This window comes from Rhamphochromis sp. 'chilingali' (genome assembly GCF_963969265.1).
Source record: "Rhamphochromis sp. 'chilingali' genome assembly, chromosome: 10".
NCBI lineage: Eukaryota > Metazoa > Chordata > Actinopteri > Cichliformes > Cichlidae > Rhamphochromis > Rhamphochromis sp. 'chilingali'.
Window position 1 is genome coordinate 27,998,414 of NC_137937.1, and position 21,156 is coordinate 28,019,569.

Below are 21,156 nucleotides of genomic sequence, written 5' to 3' on the forward strand. Positions count from 1 at the left end.
TTTAATTCTCATTATTTTGGGCACTACAGCCAACCGATGACAATAAAATGTAGAACTTTCTTTCTATATTTCACACATTACAGTAACCTGTGATTTATAATGGATGGTGAGATAGATAAGTGACTATATGACTGACACTGTTTACAAAAGTGCACACACTTTGTAACTTTTCTTAGTTGAAATGAACAATTTCTGTCTAAAATGTTTTGATATCTTCTCTTAAAAATAATATAGAACCAGAATGCATCAGTGCTACACCACTTTTAACACAGCATCAGATAAACAGCTGAAAAACATTATTGCTCGTTATAGGCACAAATGTAGTGTGAAGTGATCCACTGAACTCTTACTGAACACTTTTAGAGTTAGCTTGAATTTGTGATGCATTTATTTATATATTTTTTGGGTAAGTGAAATTATTATTATGTAATATAATTATGTAATGAAATTATTCAATATAATTAGATAAGGCTGTTGAAATTTTTTTTCAACTGGAGCAAATAATATCGAGACTGATTCACATGATTTCTTACACAACTCCCCGGACAATGAGTCCACTTCACTTCAACACATTCAAATCGCTGACGGCCAATACAGGATCTTTTTAGTTCAGAGACTATGTTATTACTCTTTAAAGTTATAATCATTTCAGTTTCATTCCTTGTTTAATGAGTGCTTTGTTTGCTGTGATAATTGCAGTTGTGGTTTAATACACCTCCAAAGACTCATTGAGCACAAATAGAAAGGAACAGCTAGTGCTGCTGTTTATGGCGTCTCTCAGTATTTTTCCATTTACAACATTAAGTATATTAATTATAAATTATAGTAATTAACATAGTTGTTTTTTGTGGAGTGGTTAGCACTGTCATTTCACAGCAAGAGGATCCTGGGTTTGAATTTAGCTGTGTTTACATGCAGACACATGTTCTCACTGTGTCTGCATGAGTTCTCTCTGGGTTCTCCGGTTTCCTCTCACAGTCCATGCACGTAAGGTCACCTGATATCTGTTGGGTCAGTACTTGCCATGAATGTGAGAGTGTGTGATTATCTGTCTCCATGTTGGCCCTGTGATGGACTGGCGACCTGACCAGGGGCTACCCCCGACTCTGGACCTGTGACAGCTGGGATAGACTCCAGCCCCCCTGGGATCCTGAATTGGATAAGCAACAAATAACGGATGGATGGATGGCTAGAAAAAAGGCCAGGAATGGCCATCATCTCATTTTGTACGCTAGATAAACTATCGCATACTAAGTGCAGAGCCTGCTTCACAATAAAAGCAACCCCATGTTTTAATGTGAGATGGCTCTTATATGGAATACAAAGAGCGAATCGTGAAAGGCTGCTGCAGAACAGCATGCAGCACTTTTGCCCGTCCCCAGTGACTCCATGTGGCTTTGACAAAAAAAAACGACAGAGCCGATTTGTCCTCTCGAGAGCGGTGGTTTGCATGGGTGTACACACGTAAATGTCTCATGTTTATTTAGAACATGTAACAGTTCGTGGGCAGATTTGTTTACTTTCACCACCAACCCTCCTGGTTTACCAGTGCATTTGATCTGCAGCTAGATTTGAGTCAAAATTAAACTGAAAGTGTTCAATTTGTTTTACTTTTACTATTTTATTTGTTAAGCCATTAGTCTGTTATATTTGGTTTATTTGCTGTCAATGCAGATTGCTTAAAATATGATTGATCTTTACAAACACATGCCGGGTTTTGGTTTCAAAGCGTCTGAAAGCTTTATAGCTATTCTGTAGACCTAATCTAAGAGATTATTTTTTTCTTCACTTTACAATAGTTTCATTTTTTTAGCTATAAATTAAATAAATAATGTTTCCAGTTCTATAATGTAATACCTCTAAAAAATGTTAAAGAAAAAGAAATATACTAGATAATTATAAATACCCCACTGCAGTCACATGTGATAAAAATTTATATACTTAGACCTTTAGTAATGTCTGTGAGCTCATTTATACTTACTAGGCTGCCTAATCTTCATCAAAATAAGAAAAGTAAAGTTGTACTTTATTTTCCCCAAAGCTGAGAAGGCTTTGTTACAGCCAGATAAAGTACCTTTGATAAGTAGGCATTATAAATTTCACTGGAGGTCTCACCATTTCTCCCATATAATATACAACTTAAATATTTTACCAAGAGGCTTTATAAGATCCTCTTGAGCCTCCATGTAGATAATGCTGACAAAGTAAAAGGCAGATTGGAATCTGACCTGGTTACTATAGAGCCGGAGGCCTGGAGTGGCCTCTATGGCCTGTGCAGCTCTCCAGTGTCCTGGTCTTTAACTCTGCTTGGGAGAGGCAATTCAAGATTTTACACAGGCTGTACATTGTTCCTGAGGGAATCCAGCCTTGTCCAAGTATTATGCTAAATGTCAGTCTTCTGTAAGATCTTATTTTCATTGTTTGTGGAGCTGCCCCCCATGTCCAGTAGTATAAAGTAATTTTTAAGCATGCTCTACATCTTGCTGCAAGGACTTGCCTGCTGGGATATTGAGCATGTGGATCAATAATAAAACTTCTAATCAGTCACTGCAAGTTGGGACAATTATGATTCCATTTGAAGCCTTAAAAGATAAGCCTTTCCTATTCTAGCAGTATAGGAAAGAGACCCATGTAACTACCTGGGTGTCTCTCTCGTCGGATGAAGTTGAGGCTTGCAGATCTGGCCTGGAAAAAGGATGTGATGCCATTGTTTAATATGAGACTACCCTGTCGTCCATGGATTCTCTGGACTCATTTTTACTGTTACTATTAGTACAAAACAAAGGGTTAGTAGGGAGAAGAGACATCCTCCTGGGGGATGTAACATGATGAAATAAATATGTCAATTGGGATCCTTAGCATTAATTTCAGTGGATCGGAAACACATCGGAAAAAGTGTTTCCAAAGTTTCTCTTCTTTTTCCATGCAGATTATACTTCTGCTACGATTGCACGAAGTTACAACAACATCCCTTTTAATTCAGTTAAAGATACAGTGTGGAAAACTAAAGTACGATGTACCACCAAACTGTTGAAACTGGTGTGAACATCTACTGTGTCAGCACAACAAGCTGTTTTGCTCATCAGTTTTCCCATTTCAGTTGTTATTTGTCTCTTTGCCATCGGGGACAAGAGACCAGCTCTCTTTACATAGAACACTTTGAGCGCCACATCCTTCTGTCTCTCTTTCTATGGCATCATCTCTTCTATATAAGATAAATAAATGAAAATCTAAATTTATGCTGGTATTCTTCTCTTTTCACTCCCCCTTTTTTTCTTTGAAGCGCTGGCAGTGCATTCGGGCAGAGGAGAGTGTCGTGGCTCCTGCCGTCTTCTTATTATGCATCTGAACTTCAAGAGCCAAGTCGGTCGGAGAGAAACCTCAGCATTGCCATCATCCTCCACCTCATCTTCTGTAAGTACAGGATTATCTTCCTTGCTGAATAGTAAATGAGTCTATAATGGTATGCAAATTGTGCTGCATAATCTGTGTGTGTGTTTGTGTGTATGTGTGCGTCTAGCTGCAACTTCCTGCATGGCTGTGATGCCCACCAGTCTTATGTCCAGTCTTCTGCTGTACAAACATCGCAAGGTTCGTTTGTCAGCCCCTGTGTAGATGCAAACAAGTTTCCTCTTGCTGCTGTGAGTGTTAAAATCTGCTGCTACCCCTCTAAGGATCCATCAACACTCCAAGCGGCTCATATTGTTTTTTTTTCGTGCAAGTGTAGTAGAGTGTGACAGTGATTTTCTGAGTCATACCCACCAGTCTCTAACTAATGTCAGCAGATGGTTAATGTTCATGTCTGATTTTGGAATTAGATTTTTCCTTCTTCTCTCCTCCGCAGGGTGTAAGTACATCTGTTCTGTGTCGTGATGTGGCTTGGCTCACAGAGGAACTTTTGTTCAGGAACAAAGACGTCGGCTTTGGGGGAAGTTTGACAGAGGTTGTCCACTACTCCCTGTCTCTGCTCGCCCCTCACCTCATCATAGCTGCTGCTCCATCCAAGTCAGTTTCCTGTCATAAAAGAAAAATGCTGATGAGCTGTTGCTCATAAATAATACATTCTACCTTTTATTATTTTTCCTTTTGGTACACACCTCTCCAATTCTAGGAAAGACCCATTGATTGTGCCCTGTCCTTCTCTTGCTGCCACACTTCACCTCTCCTACATGGCAAAGACGGTCACACACGCCTTTATTTCGGAGGCTGTTGGGGGTGAGTGACTTTGAAGGCATGCGTTTTATGTAGGTAACATAATTTTCGTGGACGTTTATTTATCTATCATCTTGTCACCATCACCATGTGTTCTGGCAGGCACCGTATTTTTCGTAGGAGGCCTTGGCAGTTACTCTGTTGGCATGTCAGCTTGGAAAATCAATTCTAGAGAAAACATTTTAATTTTAAGAATTTATTATGCGTGACATTTAGGGGGTAGCAAGTTTTTAGCAGTGTCAGGGAGTGTGCACACAGAAAGAGTTTTTTTTTAAACTAGCAAGTGTCAGCAGTGGAATTAAACTGTTTCATTTTAAGTTTACATTTCTTTAATGTCCATCGCTTCCAGCTTTAGGAGTATGTGGAGATTCGTATATAATGCTTGAACTCGAACCTAAACGTATAGTGGGGGTGCGCTGGGAATAGTTGCGTCAGGTATATCGGCTGCACATTTATGATGTGAATTTGCTGTTTCACCACATCCTAAAGTTGCTCTATTGGATGATAAAGCACAGAGATAGTATAGTTTTTAAGTTGTTATTAGTGTTCAATTTTTATTTTGTTTTGACTTTTTGCCTTTAATTCAGTTTAGTTTCAGTTACTTTCCAGAGCAGGTAGGCTCATTTTAGTAGTTTTTTGAAACTGTGAAGTTTCACTTTAGTTTTTTTAGTACTTTCAGCTTTAGTTTTAGTCTTTATTAATTATTGTTGTATAGAGGGCATATGTCAGATGCAAGATTTAAGAAAATTAATACAGGTATTACTGCAAAAACAAAGAACTTTTTAAAGCATCGACTCACGGTCTTGTAGATGTCCAAATGATTCAATAAATATGTCCATCAAAGCCTCATCAGACAAGTTTTGATAAAAATGTGTTACCAAAATAACAAGCACTTAATCAAAGGATATTTCCTCTAGTTTAGTTCGTTTTAAAGGTTCACAGAATTGTTTGTTTTTTTGTTTTGTTTTTTCAAAAGTCGAATATTTATTTTAATTTAGTTAACTAAGATTTTTATTACATCTAGTTTTAGTTTTTAGTTTAGTTTTAGTTAACTATAAAATGTAATCCACTACAGATTACAGAATATATGCCCCAAAATGTATATTGTAATGTATTCTGTTACGTTACTCAATGAGAGTGACGTATTCTGAATACTTTGGATTGCTTAATATATTATCATGCTTTTTTACAACTACGTGAATGTACTATTGCTGTGTGGTTTGTTACTATTACTAAAGACTACTCGCCATACCAATACCAACTAGATGTTTAAATCTTAATATAAAATGAGTAAGAGTAGGTTGACATTTGGTAACGCTGCACTTTTAGCAGCGATCTCGCATACAAAACTATTCCGTGCGTATATAAAACAGGTCCGCGGCTCTGAACCGTAGTAAAGGGACCTCTGGCTAATACGGGCTCGTAGCCAAAAATAGCTTTACTTTGTTGTCTGGGTCAACTTTGCTAGCGAGAGACAGAGAGAGGCGTTGAAAGACTGCTCCAACGGAACTTATTGTTTCAGAGGAAAACATGAACACAGTGTACAGTCGAGTCTTAATAGCTTACTTACAACTGTGCTCGTCAGGCACTCTTCTTGGCTGAAGTGGTTATTATTATATTTACATGCTTCCATCTCCCGTTTCTGATCGGTGACAACTCGTGCTTTTCCACTCTCCTTTTTCTCCCTCCTCGTGCTCACAGACAGATAACGGGTATGGCAGGCCATTCTCCCTGCAGCACGGACTACACTACCCATGAGGCTACATTCTTTAGGACTATACCTATAACACTCTGCCTATTGCCTTCATATTAAATAATTTAAAAAACATTTGTTCACGTCATTATGAGATTGAGACACAGGCATTTGAGCCTCTTAATGTGTGTTTTGTTTGGGTTTCCACCGGCGTGGAATTGCCAAAAATAGAGAGGGCATAGCCTAACATATGAAACAGGAAAATACCGGCGTGTAATCCATTTATTTCAACAAAGTAACTGTATTCTGAATACCACCTTTTTAAACTGTAACTGTAACGGAATACAGCTACTCATATTTAGTGTTTTTAAATACGTAACGGCGGCACATGTATTCCGTTACTCCCCAACACTGTTGACAGAGAATCAGATCTGATGACTGTGGAGCCCATTTGAGTAACCATCTCAAAGTACAGTTTGAGATGGTTTGAGTTTTGTGACATTGCTCATTATCCTGCTGGAACGAGCCATCAGAAGCTGAGTACATGTGGTGACAAAGGGATGACATGTTGTACATTCAGAGATGCTCTTCTGCATGCCCTGTTTGTAGCGAGCTGTTATGTAAGTTATCGTTGCCTTCCTGTCAGTCTGGCATCCTCTTCTGACCTCTGACATCAGCAAGGCATTTTTGCCCAGAGAATTGCAGCTCACTGGATATTTTCTCTTTTTCTGACCATTCTCTATAAAGTCTAGAGATGGTTGAGTGGGAAAATCCCAGTAGGTCAGCAGTTTCTGAAATTATCAGTCTGTCTTGCATCACCAACTGTACCATGTACACAGCCACTTAAATCACCTTTCCTCCACATTCTGATGCAGTTTGAACTTCAGCAGATTGTCTTGATCATGTCTGCGTGTCTAAATGTATCGAGCTTTCATGTGACTGGCCAGTGATAGTATATCAAAGTAGTAGTATATAGTATATGTCAAATTTAAAACAACAGTACTAGAGTTGCAGTATTTTAGTTTTTGTTGGCTGAAGCCTGTCAGATAACTCTTACAGGTTTTATTTAGATCTTTCTGTGGCTGCATTTCAATTTCAGTCACTACAAATAAGGCCCTGAGAGCTAAACTGTACATCAACTGTCTTGTAGACAGTTGGCAGTTGCTTCAGTGACCATCCATGAGCAAGACATGGACAGCAAATCAGACTACAAATGCAAGATGTGCATTAGGGTCACAGTTGTATGGAATGCATGTAATTGAATCAAACTGTATTACACGTGGCACCATTAAAAACCTCCTCTTTTGGATAGAGACCGGAAATCCCTGGTTTGATTGTGTTATCTCCTGTGTAAAATTCTGATAATGGGCACATACTGAAAGTCTATCATAACCAACATATGGTGTTCACATATGCTGATTGTGCTCTTTACATTTTATTTCCATTCCCATTATGCATTCAGGAAATAGATGGCCTGGATGCGAGCAGGAGAAAATAGAAGTGTGGAGGTTTGATTATGGATGGGCGTCCAAGTCATTCATTTCCTTTAAAAGACATAGTTTGCCTTCTGTCACAGACCTACACTTTATTTTTGTGTTTTAATATCCGCAGCTGTATTTTTTTCCCCCACATTTTTTTTTAAACAATCTACACCTGTACCACAGATATTGCTGAAAGCAATAATCTAAAGAGTATTGGCACTGAATATCTGGTGTTTTAATTTACAGAATTTTCCAGTGTCTTGTGTTTTTCTTTGGTGTTTTGGTTGGGAACAGAGCGATAATACATGACAGTAATATATGGTAATCGTCTAATGGCAGAAATCCTAAACCGTAAATCTATACTTTACCAGATCCTCAAGCCCAGAGCTATCTGCTGAAATCTTATTTTCATGCTGACAGGCAGACAGGAATGAAGCCATAGAAACTGTAGCCCCATTTTTGGATTCCTGGTGGAGGTAAAAATAATGGTTTGAAGTACAGGAAGCTACTTCTCCAGCATGATTCACTGTTCCTGCATGACCTCTTTTGGTTGTATAGGAAGTGAAACTGGTGGGCAGGGGGCTTTGTACTGCTGAAAGTCTCTTTGTTGTATATCCATACATGGGTGCTAACCTCAAGTGGTAAAAATAAGTTGCATCAGGTCCTGTATACAGTACGTTGTTGTGATGTTGTAGCAAATCGAAAGAGCGATATGATAAACACACATTTGGGGTTAGCAATAGTCAAATCTCCCCCGCCTCCATAATGGTTTTTGTTTAAAGTGGCTGTGTTATGCTCATTTCCTGCTTCACAGTTTTATTCTTGGACTCTACTGGATTAGCTTTTCATGATTCATAACGATTTATGTTATGCTGGGCATGGTGCGGTCCCTCAGGTTATTCCCAAGCCTGCAACAAGCAGTTTTACCACTTTGCAAACAGATAAGTTAAAAGGGTGGTCGAGATTACCATAATAGAAACGCCCACTTTTATTAACCTCATCCGGAGCCAAGAGTAGGAAAAAAGCTGTTTGAAGCCTGAGCTTTTGTCCATAGTAGTCATGTGCCCTTGAGGTGTTGCTGCTCACTACTTGGGACCAGAAATACTAGTCAGTTAAACAAGTAGCAAAATAAAATCCTTCTTTTATTTTATTAATATACACTGGCAGTGCCCTGTCATCAAGAGGTTACAATGACACTTGCCGACCTTCTTTATGCGATGGGAAGTTTTAAAGAAGCGAGGTGAAAAGGTCCATGAATGAGCGCAGTTCTGCAGTAATTTGATGCAGAAAATAAATGGCTGTAAGTGTGCAGAGCCAGAGTAAAATTACATATAACTGTCAGGCTGGAGCAATACCTAACCACACTGAGTGCAGGCAGTGTACTGTGGATGATAACTTAGCACAGCACAGCTAAAATTAACAGCACTCTGTTAATCGATCTCACATATGTGTGTTCTTATTTTTAGACTAGTTGACCAGTTAATGACTATTAAACTAGTTAACAGGAATATCTCAAGTCATTGTTTTAAATTTTTGTTTACTTTTTTGTTTTGTCTTTACTTTACAGTATAAACTGCCTGGAGGTGACTGCTGTTTTGATTTGGTGCTGTATGGAATTTAATAAAATAAGGAAAATGGATTTACTTCACAGGTTTCTCCATCAGGTTTGAATTTCCCGAGGTGTGACAGCTGCACAGTTTAGGAACATGAACAATCTGGATGTCAAGACTTTTCCACCAGGACATGAAAAAGAATGGATAATTGGGATTGAGAATGTAAACAAAGACTTAATAACACTTGTGTAAATGACGGAAATCCTAGCTCACGCTTATCAGCAAAATCTCATCAGTGTATCTATTTTCCAAAGAGCGTGTGTAATGGCTAACAGATTTCAGCCAAATTGTAACCTACTTAGCTGTCATAAACAAACACTTGCTTTGCCACACAACACCTGTGCTGCACATTTGGTCTTGAGGAGGCAAACAATAAAATGTTTGTGTTCGTAGCGTGTGCGGTGTCAGCCATGCTGTGCGAGGTGGCTCACAGTGGCGTCAGCAGCAGCGTGCGGAGTGACGTGGAAGGAGTGGAGGTCAAAGGTGACACGGAGTTTGATGTGGTGCTCTGCCAGTCTGAGCTCACTGCAAGAGCCTTGCAGCTCTGCCATCTCCTGCCTCCGGGCTTCATGCCAGTGAGTTTGAATTCATATCTCACACACACACACACACACACACACACACACACACACACACACACAGCCAGCGTGTCTCATTCAATGGATGTTTAATGGAGCTGAACAGCCATTCATCCTGCTCTGCTGCCTCTGTCTCAGCCAGAGAGAGGTTTTGGATTGTATGCGTGCACTGTGTATCTGTGTGTGCGCGTGTGTGTGTGTGTGTGTGTGTGTGTGTGTGTGTACATGCTCCATCAAACTGACTTCAAGGACTCCGAATCTGAGCCAGAAATACTATTCTTTTTTGTTTCCCCACCTTTCATTTCGGCAGCTGCTCTTTCTTGTCTCTGCTGCTTGCAGCTACACTTCTCTCCCCATTCCTCACAGAGAAACATCTCTCCTGCTCTGATTCCCCTCCCGGGCACCCCTTATTCTCGTTCTAAGATGATTCCTACGTCTCTACTACACACCTTATGTTCCCTGTCAGCCGTCTCCCTCTGCATTTTTTAGATATGTGATTGGCTGAAGCTGTTTGTAACCTTGCCTCACCATTGAATCATTTGCCCTCTCACGTTTTCTCAATAGCCTTGTCAGTCTTCCCAGAGTTTCGCGCTGGATGCCATTGACAGTCTGGTTCGCTGTGGCATCCTGATCCAGGAAGAAGTAAGAAAAATTTTAATAGTTTTAAAAGTTGGGCCTTATAAAACTGCATAATTTAACAAACAAAACTGCACTGAAATCTTGTCCTAAAGGTAGTTTAATGAATTAAATATGTAATAGATCTGGTGTGTGTTTTACCCAAAGATGCAATTTTAATGTTACCTTCAACTCTTTAATGTTTTCTTTGTTTGAATTTGGTTTTATAACTATTTAAGTTACTCTGTACTCATTGGAGACTTTATATCATACACCTCCACAATCTAATGCAGTCCAGCACCGCTAATGAGGCCACAGTTCACCAGAGGATGGTGTTGTACTAGAGAGCGTTCTATTGCATTGCTTTTAGACTTCAGTAGAAATCAGGTTCATTTAACTCTTTACCCCTTTAAAGCCCACTAGGAGTAACTCTTGAAGCCTTTTTCTGAATGCATTTCAGGTCTGCTTACAGGAAAAGAAGTGTCTGGGTTTTCACCAGAAGGCTCTGTCTATAAAGGTTCCCTTGGAAAAAACTACTCCAGTGGTGGTCAAACCACATCTTTATTTATAGATACTGAGATATCAAAACTCGTGGTTAAGGGTGCAGGGCGGTCGTCAAATGACGTCTTTATGGGGGAAAGAGTTAAAGACACAATGTCATCCATTTATCCTGTGGTCTCCATTATATTTTGCATATTATGTTAACCAGAGCTTGCTTCTGTCTGTTCTGCCCACTATCCTCTGGAGGTTCCCAGGGATGTTCCCATCTGTGATTTCTGGAAGAAACAGGAGGGTCCTCTGACCTGGACCACTTCTGACGACCCTTATCACAGCGATTCTGACTGCGAGGAGCCGGACTTTTGCTCCTATAAGGTACAGAAGACCACTGGCTTTCCTGAGCCCCTGTAGCTCCTTCATCTCTCTTCTGTTGTGTCCAGTATAGAGCTGGTTCCACATCTTTCCACTGAGAGAAATAAAAAGACTGGATAGACTGAAAAGTTACATAAAAAAGTTGAAATGACTCATTTCAACGTCTGAAGTGAGTAGGCTTCATAGACACTGAAGTGACAGTTGAAATTTAAGGCCCACATCTGTTATGAAGCCTTAAGATCTGGTTGGCCGTGATTTTCTTCCCACGGATATTAACTCATCGTTCTCTAAGTAGCACTACTTAACATTCAGCTCTCCGATATGTTTATTATGGTAGTTTGTTCTCAAAAGGCACCGTTGTGGGACTGGCTGTGCGCTGGCCCAAACTGCCTACAGGACATGCACAGAAAATACCAGAACAACCACATGAAATACAACTTTAAAGCAACTGAATCTCCATTATAAAAGCACCTGCATGGATAGAGCCCACATCCTGAATGCCAATTAGCAGTAAGGTCTTAGATTTAAAAGAAGTCCAACTGTCGTGACTGTTGGACGTGATATCCGACTTCCAAGGTGTCCAATTCACCAGCTGTCAAAGGTGCAGGCATGTTATTCGTATTCACTGCAGAGCAACTTTGAGGTGATGGTCTCGGGAGTCGTGACTGTGCAAATGTAAATCTGCATAGAGAAAGAGCAGCAGTTTTATCACATTGATGTGAGCAGGCATACTATTTAACAGCTCTGCTGGCAGCTATGGAGATAGCAGTAGCATTAACCAATGAAGCGTTTTAAATGCAAGCTTCAGCATCATAGAATCCAGTAAAGATGAGGATATTGTTATTCAAAGTTTTAGCATCCACGTGCTTGGAAGCATTTTGTTTTGCCAGATGATGGAAAAGGTAAAAAACTGCATATTTGCTTATCGCACATTAAAGAACCATAATGGCCGTGGGTGCTGTCATCTTAAAATGGCTTTTCCTGTTTAAATCTCGGAACAATGAACATTTGCTTACATTGTGAATAGTCGACACTATGAGCAGTTTAAAAAGAAAAAAAAGGTGATACCAGCACTTTACATTATGTTTTGCAATAGAGAGCATTTTCAAAGACTTCAGTGTATTAAGTCTTTATAGATGTGTTGGTTATAATATGTAGGACATTCAGTTATATGTGCCCACCACCTGTCTGTTTACAAAAGGCAAGCCATATATAGATTTGGTGCTTTTCAAGTCTGCCACTGAGCTCTGCATCATCATTGCTTCATTGCTTCCAAAAACACATCACCCTCCACCTCCTTGCCTCCTTCCTCCTAATAGTATTTAGTTGTACTTTAGTTGGTAATGTTAATTTGTTCATATTTGTTACAGGTTGTGTATCCCAGGTTCTGTGAAAGGAGTATTGTGAGCTCAGTGGTGCTTTGTGTGTGCTTCCTGGGATTTATTTCAAGCATCACATGAGAAAAGTCATACAGGCAAACAAAACTGTACTTTGTAATTCTCCAGTAAATAGTGGAAACCTACACCTACACTTTCAAATGAAAAAGAGCTGGCACATATACTTCAAGCTCGGGGGAAAAAAAAATCTAATGGTGTTACATTTTAGCTTCAGGGCATTTTTATGTTCCTATTAGATCATTTTATGATATGGACTGATAAATGGACTGACGTTATATAGGGCTTTTATCAAAGTGCCTTACAATTTGCCTCCCACATGCCCATTTACACACACACTTGTGTTTCCATTACCTCACAATCATTTCCTACAAACTTACAGACTGAAACTGCCACTTTTCTGAACCTAATTTTACCTTAAACTAAGTTTTCACAGAAAAACTCAAATTAGAACCTTTTTTCTTCCCAAACAGGAGTCAGGTGGTCAGAGCAAGATTTATATACCCACAACCTGAGCCATACAAGTATGCACACAGAAACTATTGGCAGTAAGGTGCCACGAAGATACTACCTAACCATAACCACTAGGGGCAGGGAGGGTAATTGGGGTCTTAAGCAAGTAGACTTTAACACGTGGGCAGGAAGTATCTGAGATCAAACGCAGACCACCAACCAGCAAGATGACCTTCTACCTTCTGAGCTACATGTCACATGATGTCATAATAGTAGGTAGAGCCGTCTTTCTGTATATGACCTGCTTTTCATATGAATGATTGCCAAGCGACACCTCTGAATATTGGAAATTGCACTCTTCAGTGTGGAGACTACTCTTCTTTTGTGCTTCGCAATTCTCTACTATTCATATGCCTAACTCTGGAAATACAGGCCCTGATTTTTTTTATAATTTAAAGATTTTACTAGCATCACCACACAACAGAAAGAGCATTCTTATGACTGGCTTTGCCACATGTAGCTCGCTGGTTGACTGCATAGTGCCACCCACGCTGGCATAACTTCTTCTCATTTCAGCTTTGTCCACCAAGGAAGTGCCGCACTACAGTTTACAAAGCTCCACTCTTTCAAACTCCATCTTTTAACTCTCTCCATCCAGTACGCTCATTTTTCTTATCCTGCCGCCTCTGCACTGCTATCCTCAGTTCAGGTGCTGAAGCAAGACTGCATACACCTACATAACAGACAGCAAAAAGTATTCCCTAACCTCAGTTTGCCTAGGTAGATTCACTTTTGTTTTGCAGGCAAGAAAAAGCAAGAAAACTTTGCTGTTTTGTTTTCCCAAATGTATGTATATATTTTTTTGTTTGTGCGTATTAGGTTATTTATTCATGCTGCCTCTCAGTTATGTGAAACAAACAGTAAAATGCAATATAAATAAATCAATATGATCGACATTTTAGTGTTATTGGATTCTGCCATTTTCCTTTTGGATCCAATTTTATTTCTGTAGTTTAAAGCTCCTTATATTATCTGTGTAAATATTGTGCTGAAAATGCATTTTTTGTTGCACTTTGCAAACATTCATTCTTTGTGTAATGTCTTTGCTAAGCAGTCTCTCTGGACTTGTTTATACAACAGCTGCAGTGCTGACCTTTTTGTTGTGATGTGCTTTTACTGCTCGTACAACTCAACTCGTGATCGTTACTCTGACGGCTCTGTTTTCATCCTGTCATTTTTGTCTCCAACTTTTTCTGTGTATTTAAGTGCTTCACCTTTTTTATAATGATTGTTTAAACGCTAATTGAATTAGCCCAGTTGACTAAGTGGCACCAGTTCATTAGCAAAAATATAAAAAGTTGTTATAAAAGCTTAATTAATGCATTATTTTAAAAAAAAAAGGATTGTATGCAGATATAAGGTGCTGTGCAAAAAGCCCCATTTCTTTATATTTTGGGTATCTAAAGAAGCCAGGCTTTCTTGTAATGTTTTAAAGTGGTCTTGAGAAATAATGTTCAAGGTTCTGAAGGCCTTTCAGTTTTTGTTTGGACATTACCTGCTTTTTCCACCCAGAGGGATGTTTTTTTTTTTTATTGTTTCTTCACCCACTTAACACTGATCTGTGAATCAATACTTCGGTAATTAGGCACCAAACACAAGGGATGAACAAAGAGTTGTTTCTAAAAATAGCAGACATCTTAGTGAAGAAACAATTTTATTTTAGGTGCTTTATTTCTAGCAGCCTGTCCCGAAACATTTATTCTTATTTTTTTTAGTCGAATCTATGGATCTACACAGTTTGAAAGGCATAAACAGAGTTGTTAGCTGAAAACTTGGTGTATCTTGGGTGCAGTGTGTCCTTAACTGGATAGGTAGAGGACAGAAGAAAAAAAAGACCTAAAAATTATCAACAACATATGAACAGTATCTGAAAGTCATCTCCTTTAGAGAGAAAAAATCGACCTGACACAGAACCTGAGAAATGCATCCAGCCCTCCGACTCATCCATCCACTCCTCTGAAATGGTGGTAGGGTTGCTGTCAAGAAGCCATTCTTAGGGAAGGCAAACCAGGAGAAGAGGCTGAGGTGTGCCAAATTATACAAGAACTTGACTAAAAATCTGTGACAATAGTTCTTGATGGAGTGATGAATCCACATTTGACATTTTTGTTCAAAATGTCTACAGCCATCTGTAAAACACGGTGGTCTGTCATGGTTTAAGACTCTATTTCAGCAAGTGGTATTGGGAATCTTGTCAAAATGCATACCAGGTACCATCAGAAAGCATCTGACTGGAAACAGCATCATTTTTCAGCATAATGTTGATCATAAAAACACTTCCAGTGCAGTAAAAGCATAACTGATAAGAAAACCCCCCCCCCACAGTGGAACACTATCAGTCATGGAGTTGTCTCCCCAGACCCCAGACCTCAACATTATTGAAGCAGTGTGAGATCATCTTGACGGAGAACGGACCAAAATGCAGCCAGTGTCCAAAGAAAAGCTTTGAATATCCTTCAAGAAGTCTGGAGAACTAATCCTGAAAAGTTCTTAAGAAAAGACGAGGAAGCTTGTCCAAGAGTTCAGACTGTGTTGAAGAATAAACATATCAAATATTGACTTTCAAGGCATAAACTATGCCTTACATACTGTATTTACGTGTTCGTTTCCACGTTTCAATAAATCACTGCACCTTAACATATTCCTAGCAAAATATAAAGAAATGAGGATTGGCTCAGACTTTGATATACTAATGTAAGCCCCAGCAACATTTAAGGTATAAGGAACAATTTTATTACTTGATCAGACATTTTGGTCTGTGGCCTTCATCAGGGTGTCACCCTGAATTATCTTAGACCTCTTAGGACCCTTGTTCTTCTCCGTGCACTTTGAAAGTTGTGGCAGAAACCTCCATTCTCTTTCCACAAAACCTAAAGTTTAGATGAGGAGAGCAGAATCAACCAAATATGAGCTGCAAGCTGTTTGGTGCAGTTGTGTAATGTCCAAAGAAAATGGAACATTTTACAGGAGCAGCTGAACTCCACATGATTATAATGTCCCCACACACTTTATTAAGTAGTTTAATGAACCACCAGCTTCATGGCCCCTCTCATTATCTGATGTACTCATTAACGCAGTCTTTATAGCAAAATTTATTTCCAGTTTCTGAGACAAATGAAGAGCATTTTATAGAGTAATTACACAGTTTATCCAAAGTTTGAGTACACAGCCAAGGACCTTAATGTCAGGCAATGAAAGATCAAATTTTAAAGCATTTATGGATATTTTAGAGAACAGTTTGGTTCCAGTTTTTTGGGCAGCTGTCATATTTCATCACGACTGCTGTGGTTAAATCCAAGTCCTTAAAGAAATGCTTTTCTTAGTCTGCTGTTCAGGAATCTGACTTGCTGAATCTTAGTTTTCTAAAGGTTTGGTTTAACAATTTTAAACACTGTTAATAAAATTATAACCAACTTCAGATTCAGTTATTCTGGACTGCAATAGTGTTCATATGCCGGAAGTGACCTTGAGCTACTGCAGTAATTCATGTTATGGCAAGGACCACTCCACTAAGTAAACAGAAAAGACACTCTATCTTTACTTTCAGACACCAAGGTCAGTCAGTTTAGAAAGTGTAGTCGTAAAATCTATCAAACAAAAATGGCTATCGTGTTGTCTGCTTCAGGAGAGGAAGGCCGAGACTTCCCTTTGCCGCAGAGGATAACTTCTTAGAGACTCAGAGATGAACAATTAATGGCAGCTCAGATTAGAGCCCACATCAGTGCTTCCCAGAGTTCAAACAGCAGACACATCTCAATATCGACTGTTCAAGGGAGGCTGTGAATCAGGCCTTCATGGTCGAATTGTTGCAAAGAAACCTCCCCTGAGGGAAACCGATAAGAAGAAAAGAACTGCTTAGGCCAGGAAAAAGGGATGGGAATCAAGACTGGTCTTTACATTGTCCAATCCATTTTTTCCTCTGGTAGTTGCAAAACCATGATGTCAAATTCACAGGAGTTGAGCTTTTCCACAGGTGAAATACGTGATTCTAAAGCTGGGGGGAAAAAATCTGTATAGTCTTAATTTTTTGTTCTTCTTTGTACACACAGATCAGGAAGGATTAAGGGATTTGTATCAAACAAACTGTTATCAATATCCATCCCTACAAAGAAACACAAAGAATGGGTTTCTGGGCTTTGATCTTAGTCGAAGTTTTGGGGTTTAGATTTTTGGTTCAGCCCACTGCGACTCCGAGAAGGTGAAAGGATGTCGTTCCTGCCGTGAAGCATGGAGATTGTTGGTAATACTGTTACAGATTTATCCACAATTGAAGAGATCTATACAACATCCTGCAGTGACACAGCATCCCATCTGGTTTATGATTAGTGGGGCAATCATTTATTTCTAACAGCTATTTGACCAGGAAGCAGAGTACTTCTAAACTTTTGGTAGGCACTGCAGATTAGTCTGTTGTTTGAAGTCATTGAGAAGGCTTTACTCTTTCATTAGTGTTTGTTTTCTTTGCTGGTCTTTCGCTTAAATGTAATGCACTTAAAAAAGGCCACTTGAGGCTGCATACCTCTGTCAAGGCTTAATATTACCTCTGCACCATTCATGAGTTGTGTATCTGGATTCGTTTTTTTGTATCTTCATAAAAACATTAAGAGATTTCTCAGATTTAACTGTGTTATTAAAATTGTGCATTTGTTAGAATGTGACACAAAATGTCCAATTTACTCCCGTCTCACAATAGCAGCGAATCCTTCCAAAAAATCCTTGAATTCAGATCCATATTGGTATCGACTCCAAATGTTAATCATTTCTAAGTTGGGCCAAGCCCCACTTTTGTGAAGTTTTCATGCAGATCTGTCCAAAACTTTTTGAGTAATCCTGCTAAAAACGGACCAACAAACCAAACCAATCACACGGCTTACTTGGCAGAAGTAATTGGGCTCCTTCTGTCGTACCGTTAATAGTCTTGGATGTATTTATTATCCACTGCGATTTTCTTCTACAAACAGTACATCAGCAGCACTCTCATAAAAATATGTTGCCTTCAAATATTCAAGCCTCAGCGAGTCAACAGTTTATTTTGAGTAATATCACATCCCAGAGCTGTGCATCGTCCTCCTGACAGTGAGTTTAAGTATGTGGTATTGTAGTAGAAAATAATCTTTCAACTCTTCACTGCCTCATTCTGATTTACTCTTATGTGTCCTTCGTGGCCTGTGTCAACTTCTTCTAGATACGACAGCCAAGTCACTGTCCAGAGATGCTGTTCTTCCTCTGCAGAATGCTAGCTGGACATCTCAGGGCGCTATGCTGGACCACTATGGGGCTGGATCTCTTTGAGATGCCTCTGGCTGGTATGTGGACACTGTTTAAGGGAAGCTGGTCACCTGTGTTCAATGTGGGGTGGTAAACATTAGATAGGTCATAAATTCCTTTTGTGGTTACGAGTAATTTGGCAATCTCGTGATCTGGTATTAGAGTGACTTTTCAGTCAGGCCTACTCTAGTATCGATGCATGCAGTGAATGCTGGTGACATTTTTCATGTTTTGAAAACCAAAACTATACTGATTTAAACTCACCTGCAACAGCAATTTCCAAGGTGTGGTCTGCAGCCCCCTAGTGGCCATGAAGGTACTGCAGGTCAGCTACAAATAGTCACTAAAATTATAAAAACCCTTAATTGTTAATATGCAATCAAAGCATTTCAAACTAATTATGCATTAAGTATTTTTTTTATTTTAAATGGTCATTTATCTCAACAGTTTTTCATTTCTCTTGATTAGTGGTGTAGAAATGCCGTGTTGCCTAAACAAAACCTTTGACTGTCGAATCCACATCAAGTGGACTCCCAAAAGAGCAAAAATTAATCAATGAAAACAAAGTGCTGTTTTAATATGTGGGAACCTCTGCACTGCAGTGTTTTCTCACAGTGAAGCACTCACTGCTTCAACTAGAAATGCCATTCTGACCATTTTCCCATGTACATTTAAAAATGTTCCAGAAACCTAAAACCAGAGCACAAATATCAACTTTTGCCATAAATTGAACTCCCTTCTGTCTTGAAGATAATCACCAGTGATCAGAGCTGGTTCTCCAGCCACAACCCAAAGACCAAACAGCAGTCTTTATTGGAGGAGTTGGATTTTTCCAGGCCCAAGAAAGACCATCAGGTCAAAAACAGAATGTGAAGCACGCACATTGTTCTTTTTTTTTCCACGTTAACAGTGATGTACCTTATTAATTTATCCCCCATGTTCATATTGTGAGTGCAGAGTTCTACTATATCACCCTGTAACATCTGAGAGTGAGCATTAAGCACCAATGACCCGAGCTGCAGGGTGTGCTTTTGGCCACACAACACTATAGCCACTTACACTCCCCGCCCCCATTCGCCAGATTTAGCTTCTAGTGACATCTTCCTTTCCCACAAACTCAATGCAGAGGTGACCAAGGAGAGGACCTTGAAGGGGATACAAGCAAAATTAAAATCAGATATGGTTTTTGCTTTTACAGGACGAATCAAAGAGCTTTTATCTAGTAGCTTTTATAATAAGATGGCTTTATCTTAGCAGATTGTTCTCGCTTTGTTTCGCTTGAATAATTGCCTCCATTTTCATGTCTTTCCTGCTGCAGAAGCTGAGTTCGTGGCTCAAATACACTCACATCTTTGTGACACAGCAAATAAGAAGAAACAGCACTATGGTGAGTTCAACCTGACATCCCTCTGGAAAAAAAAAAACTCACAAAGATCTTCCATTTTTGTGTCAAAACTTTAAAAGCTTGTCACCTTGCCTTTTTTTAAAAAACTGATTCAGTGTGTGTTGTAACAAAGGTACGTAGACCAGAGAAGAAAAACAGCTCCTTTCACTCCCATCACATGCTATCCTCCTTGTTTAAAAAAAAAAAACACCATAAAAGATAACCAGAAAATACCCAAATGACCCTACAATGTTACACTCTGAAAAAAAATACAGTCCCACTGGTATGGCTTTGTTCTCCTATCCCAACCTGCTTTTTCTATATTGGATATCTGTCTGTTCTTTTGTTTCATGTGCGTCTTTTTGCTGTATCTCACAGAGAGCTGCTCAGAGGAGGCGGCGCACACTGCAGTCAGAACACTAATAGACCTGGGGGTGAGTGACAGCCTGTGTGTGTGTGTGTGTGTGTGTGTGTGTCTGTCTGTCTGTCTGTCTGTCTGTCTGTCTGTCTGTCTGTCTGTCTGTCTGTCTGTCTGTCTGTCTGTCTGTCTGTCTGTCTGTCTGTCTGTCTGTCCGTCCGTCCGTCCGTCCGTCCAAATCTGCCTGTGTGCCAGGAATTATAGCTCCACTCAGGACTCAAAGTTGAGGTGCTATCCAACTCTCAAAAAGTTGAAGTGATCTCCAAATCACTATTAATCAATCAAACTGGTGGCATTTTTCAGTGGCTGTGAACAGAAACCTGATGTTTGATGCAATAGGAAGCCTCTCTGCCTGGCTGGAACCAACCAAATCCAATCATGTAGGAGGCAGAAATGTCAGTTCATAAAGAGAATTCACTGAGCCAAAGACATGAGTTATTTAAAATTAGGAAATGGAAAAAAGTAGCGCAGACAGGTTGAGGTCTCTTAACTGTGACAAAGTGGTTTACATTTGACATTCAGGTCTTTAACCTTTCCCACCCCAGAGGTCCCTGTGCCGGTGCCATTTTTGGTAGGGTTGCACTGAGAAGTTTTAAAGCAGCATTTACACATGAGATCAGTGTTTACAGTCCCATATTTATAAGGCTCTAATAAACTCTCTAATTCACAGTTGGAAGTAAAATGATCGATAGAACAATCAATAATAGTGTCTCATTATAACCTCACTGTTTTTAAATGAACCTGTAATGCTGCTATCACAGTCTATTTCTGTTTTTACATTTTCTCCCATTCTAAGTTTGGACTAAAGATTAAAACATCTTTCGATCTCTGTAGATGTGCTGCGGTTCAGCTTCTATGTGGAAAAGGCTCCTCTAAATGTTGGTTGGTTGGGATCAGTGATGCATCACTCTAATCCTTCCATCTCGAAACTTCAAATATCATAATTTTTACTGCATTCATTTCACAGCTGCAGTTCCTTGAGACTTTACACGCTAAATATATGACCCCCTTATAAAAAGTGATTTGTGATTACAGGTTTTTCTACCCGGAAGAATTTAAAACTACTAGACTCCTTTCAGTAATAAGAACGTAACCTTGAAAAAGCCACATGTTGTGG

The 21,156-nt window shown here is 39.4% G+C and overlaps 1 protein-coding gene across 10 annotated transcripts in view; it reads left to right on the forward strand.

Annotated features, from left to right (window-relative positions):
• The window catches only part of gpat2 (glycerol-3-phosphate acyltransferase 2, mitochondrial), a 190,590-nt gene that overhangs the window by 166,182 nt on the left and 3,252 nt on the right, over positions 1–21,156 (forward strand). For all 10 annotated transcript variants that reach the window (XM_080893742.1, XM_080893739.1, XM_080893746.1 and 7 more), the window contains 10 exons: positions 3,284–3,414; positions 3,521–3,591; positions 3,845–4,005; positions 4,112–4,215; positions 9,393–9,574; positions 10,142–10,219; positions 10,940–11,065; positions 18,155–18,275; positions 19,556–19,624; positions 20,000–20,055. In XM_080893742.1, the coding sequence (XP_080749868.1) occupies positions 3,284–3,414; positions 3,521–3,591; positions 3,845–4,005; positions 4,112–4,215; positions 9,393–9,574; positions 10,142–10,219; positions 10,940–11,065; positions 18,155–18,275; positions 19,556–19,624; positions 20,000–20,055 (1,099 nt within the window). The remainder of the gene's footprint in view (positions 1–3,283; positions 3,415–3,520; positions 3,592–3,844; positions 4,006–4,111; positions 4,216–9,392; positions 9,575–10,141; positions 10,220–10,939; positions 11,066–18,154; positions 18,276–19,555; positions 19,625–19,999; positions 20,056–21,156) is intronic.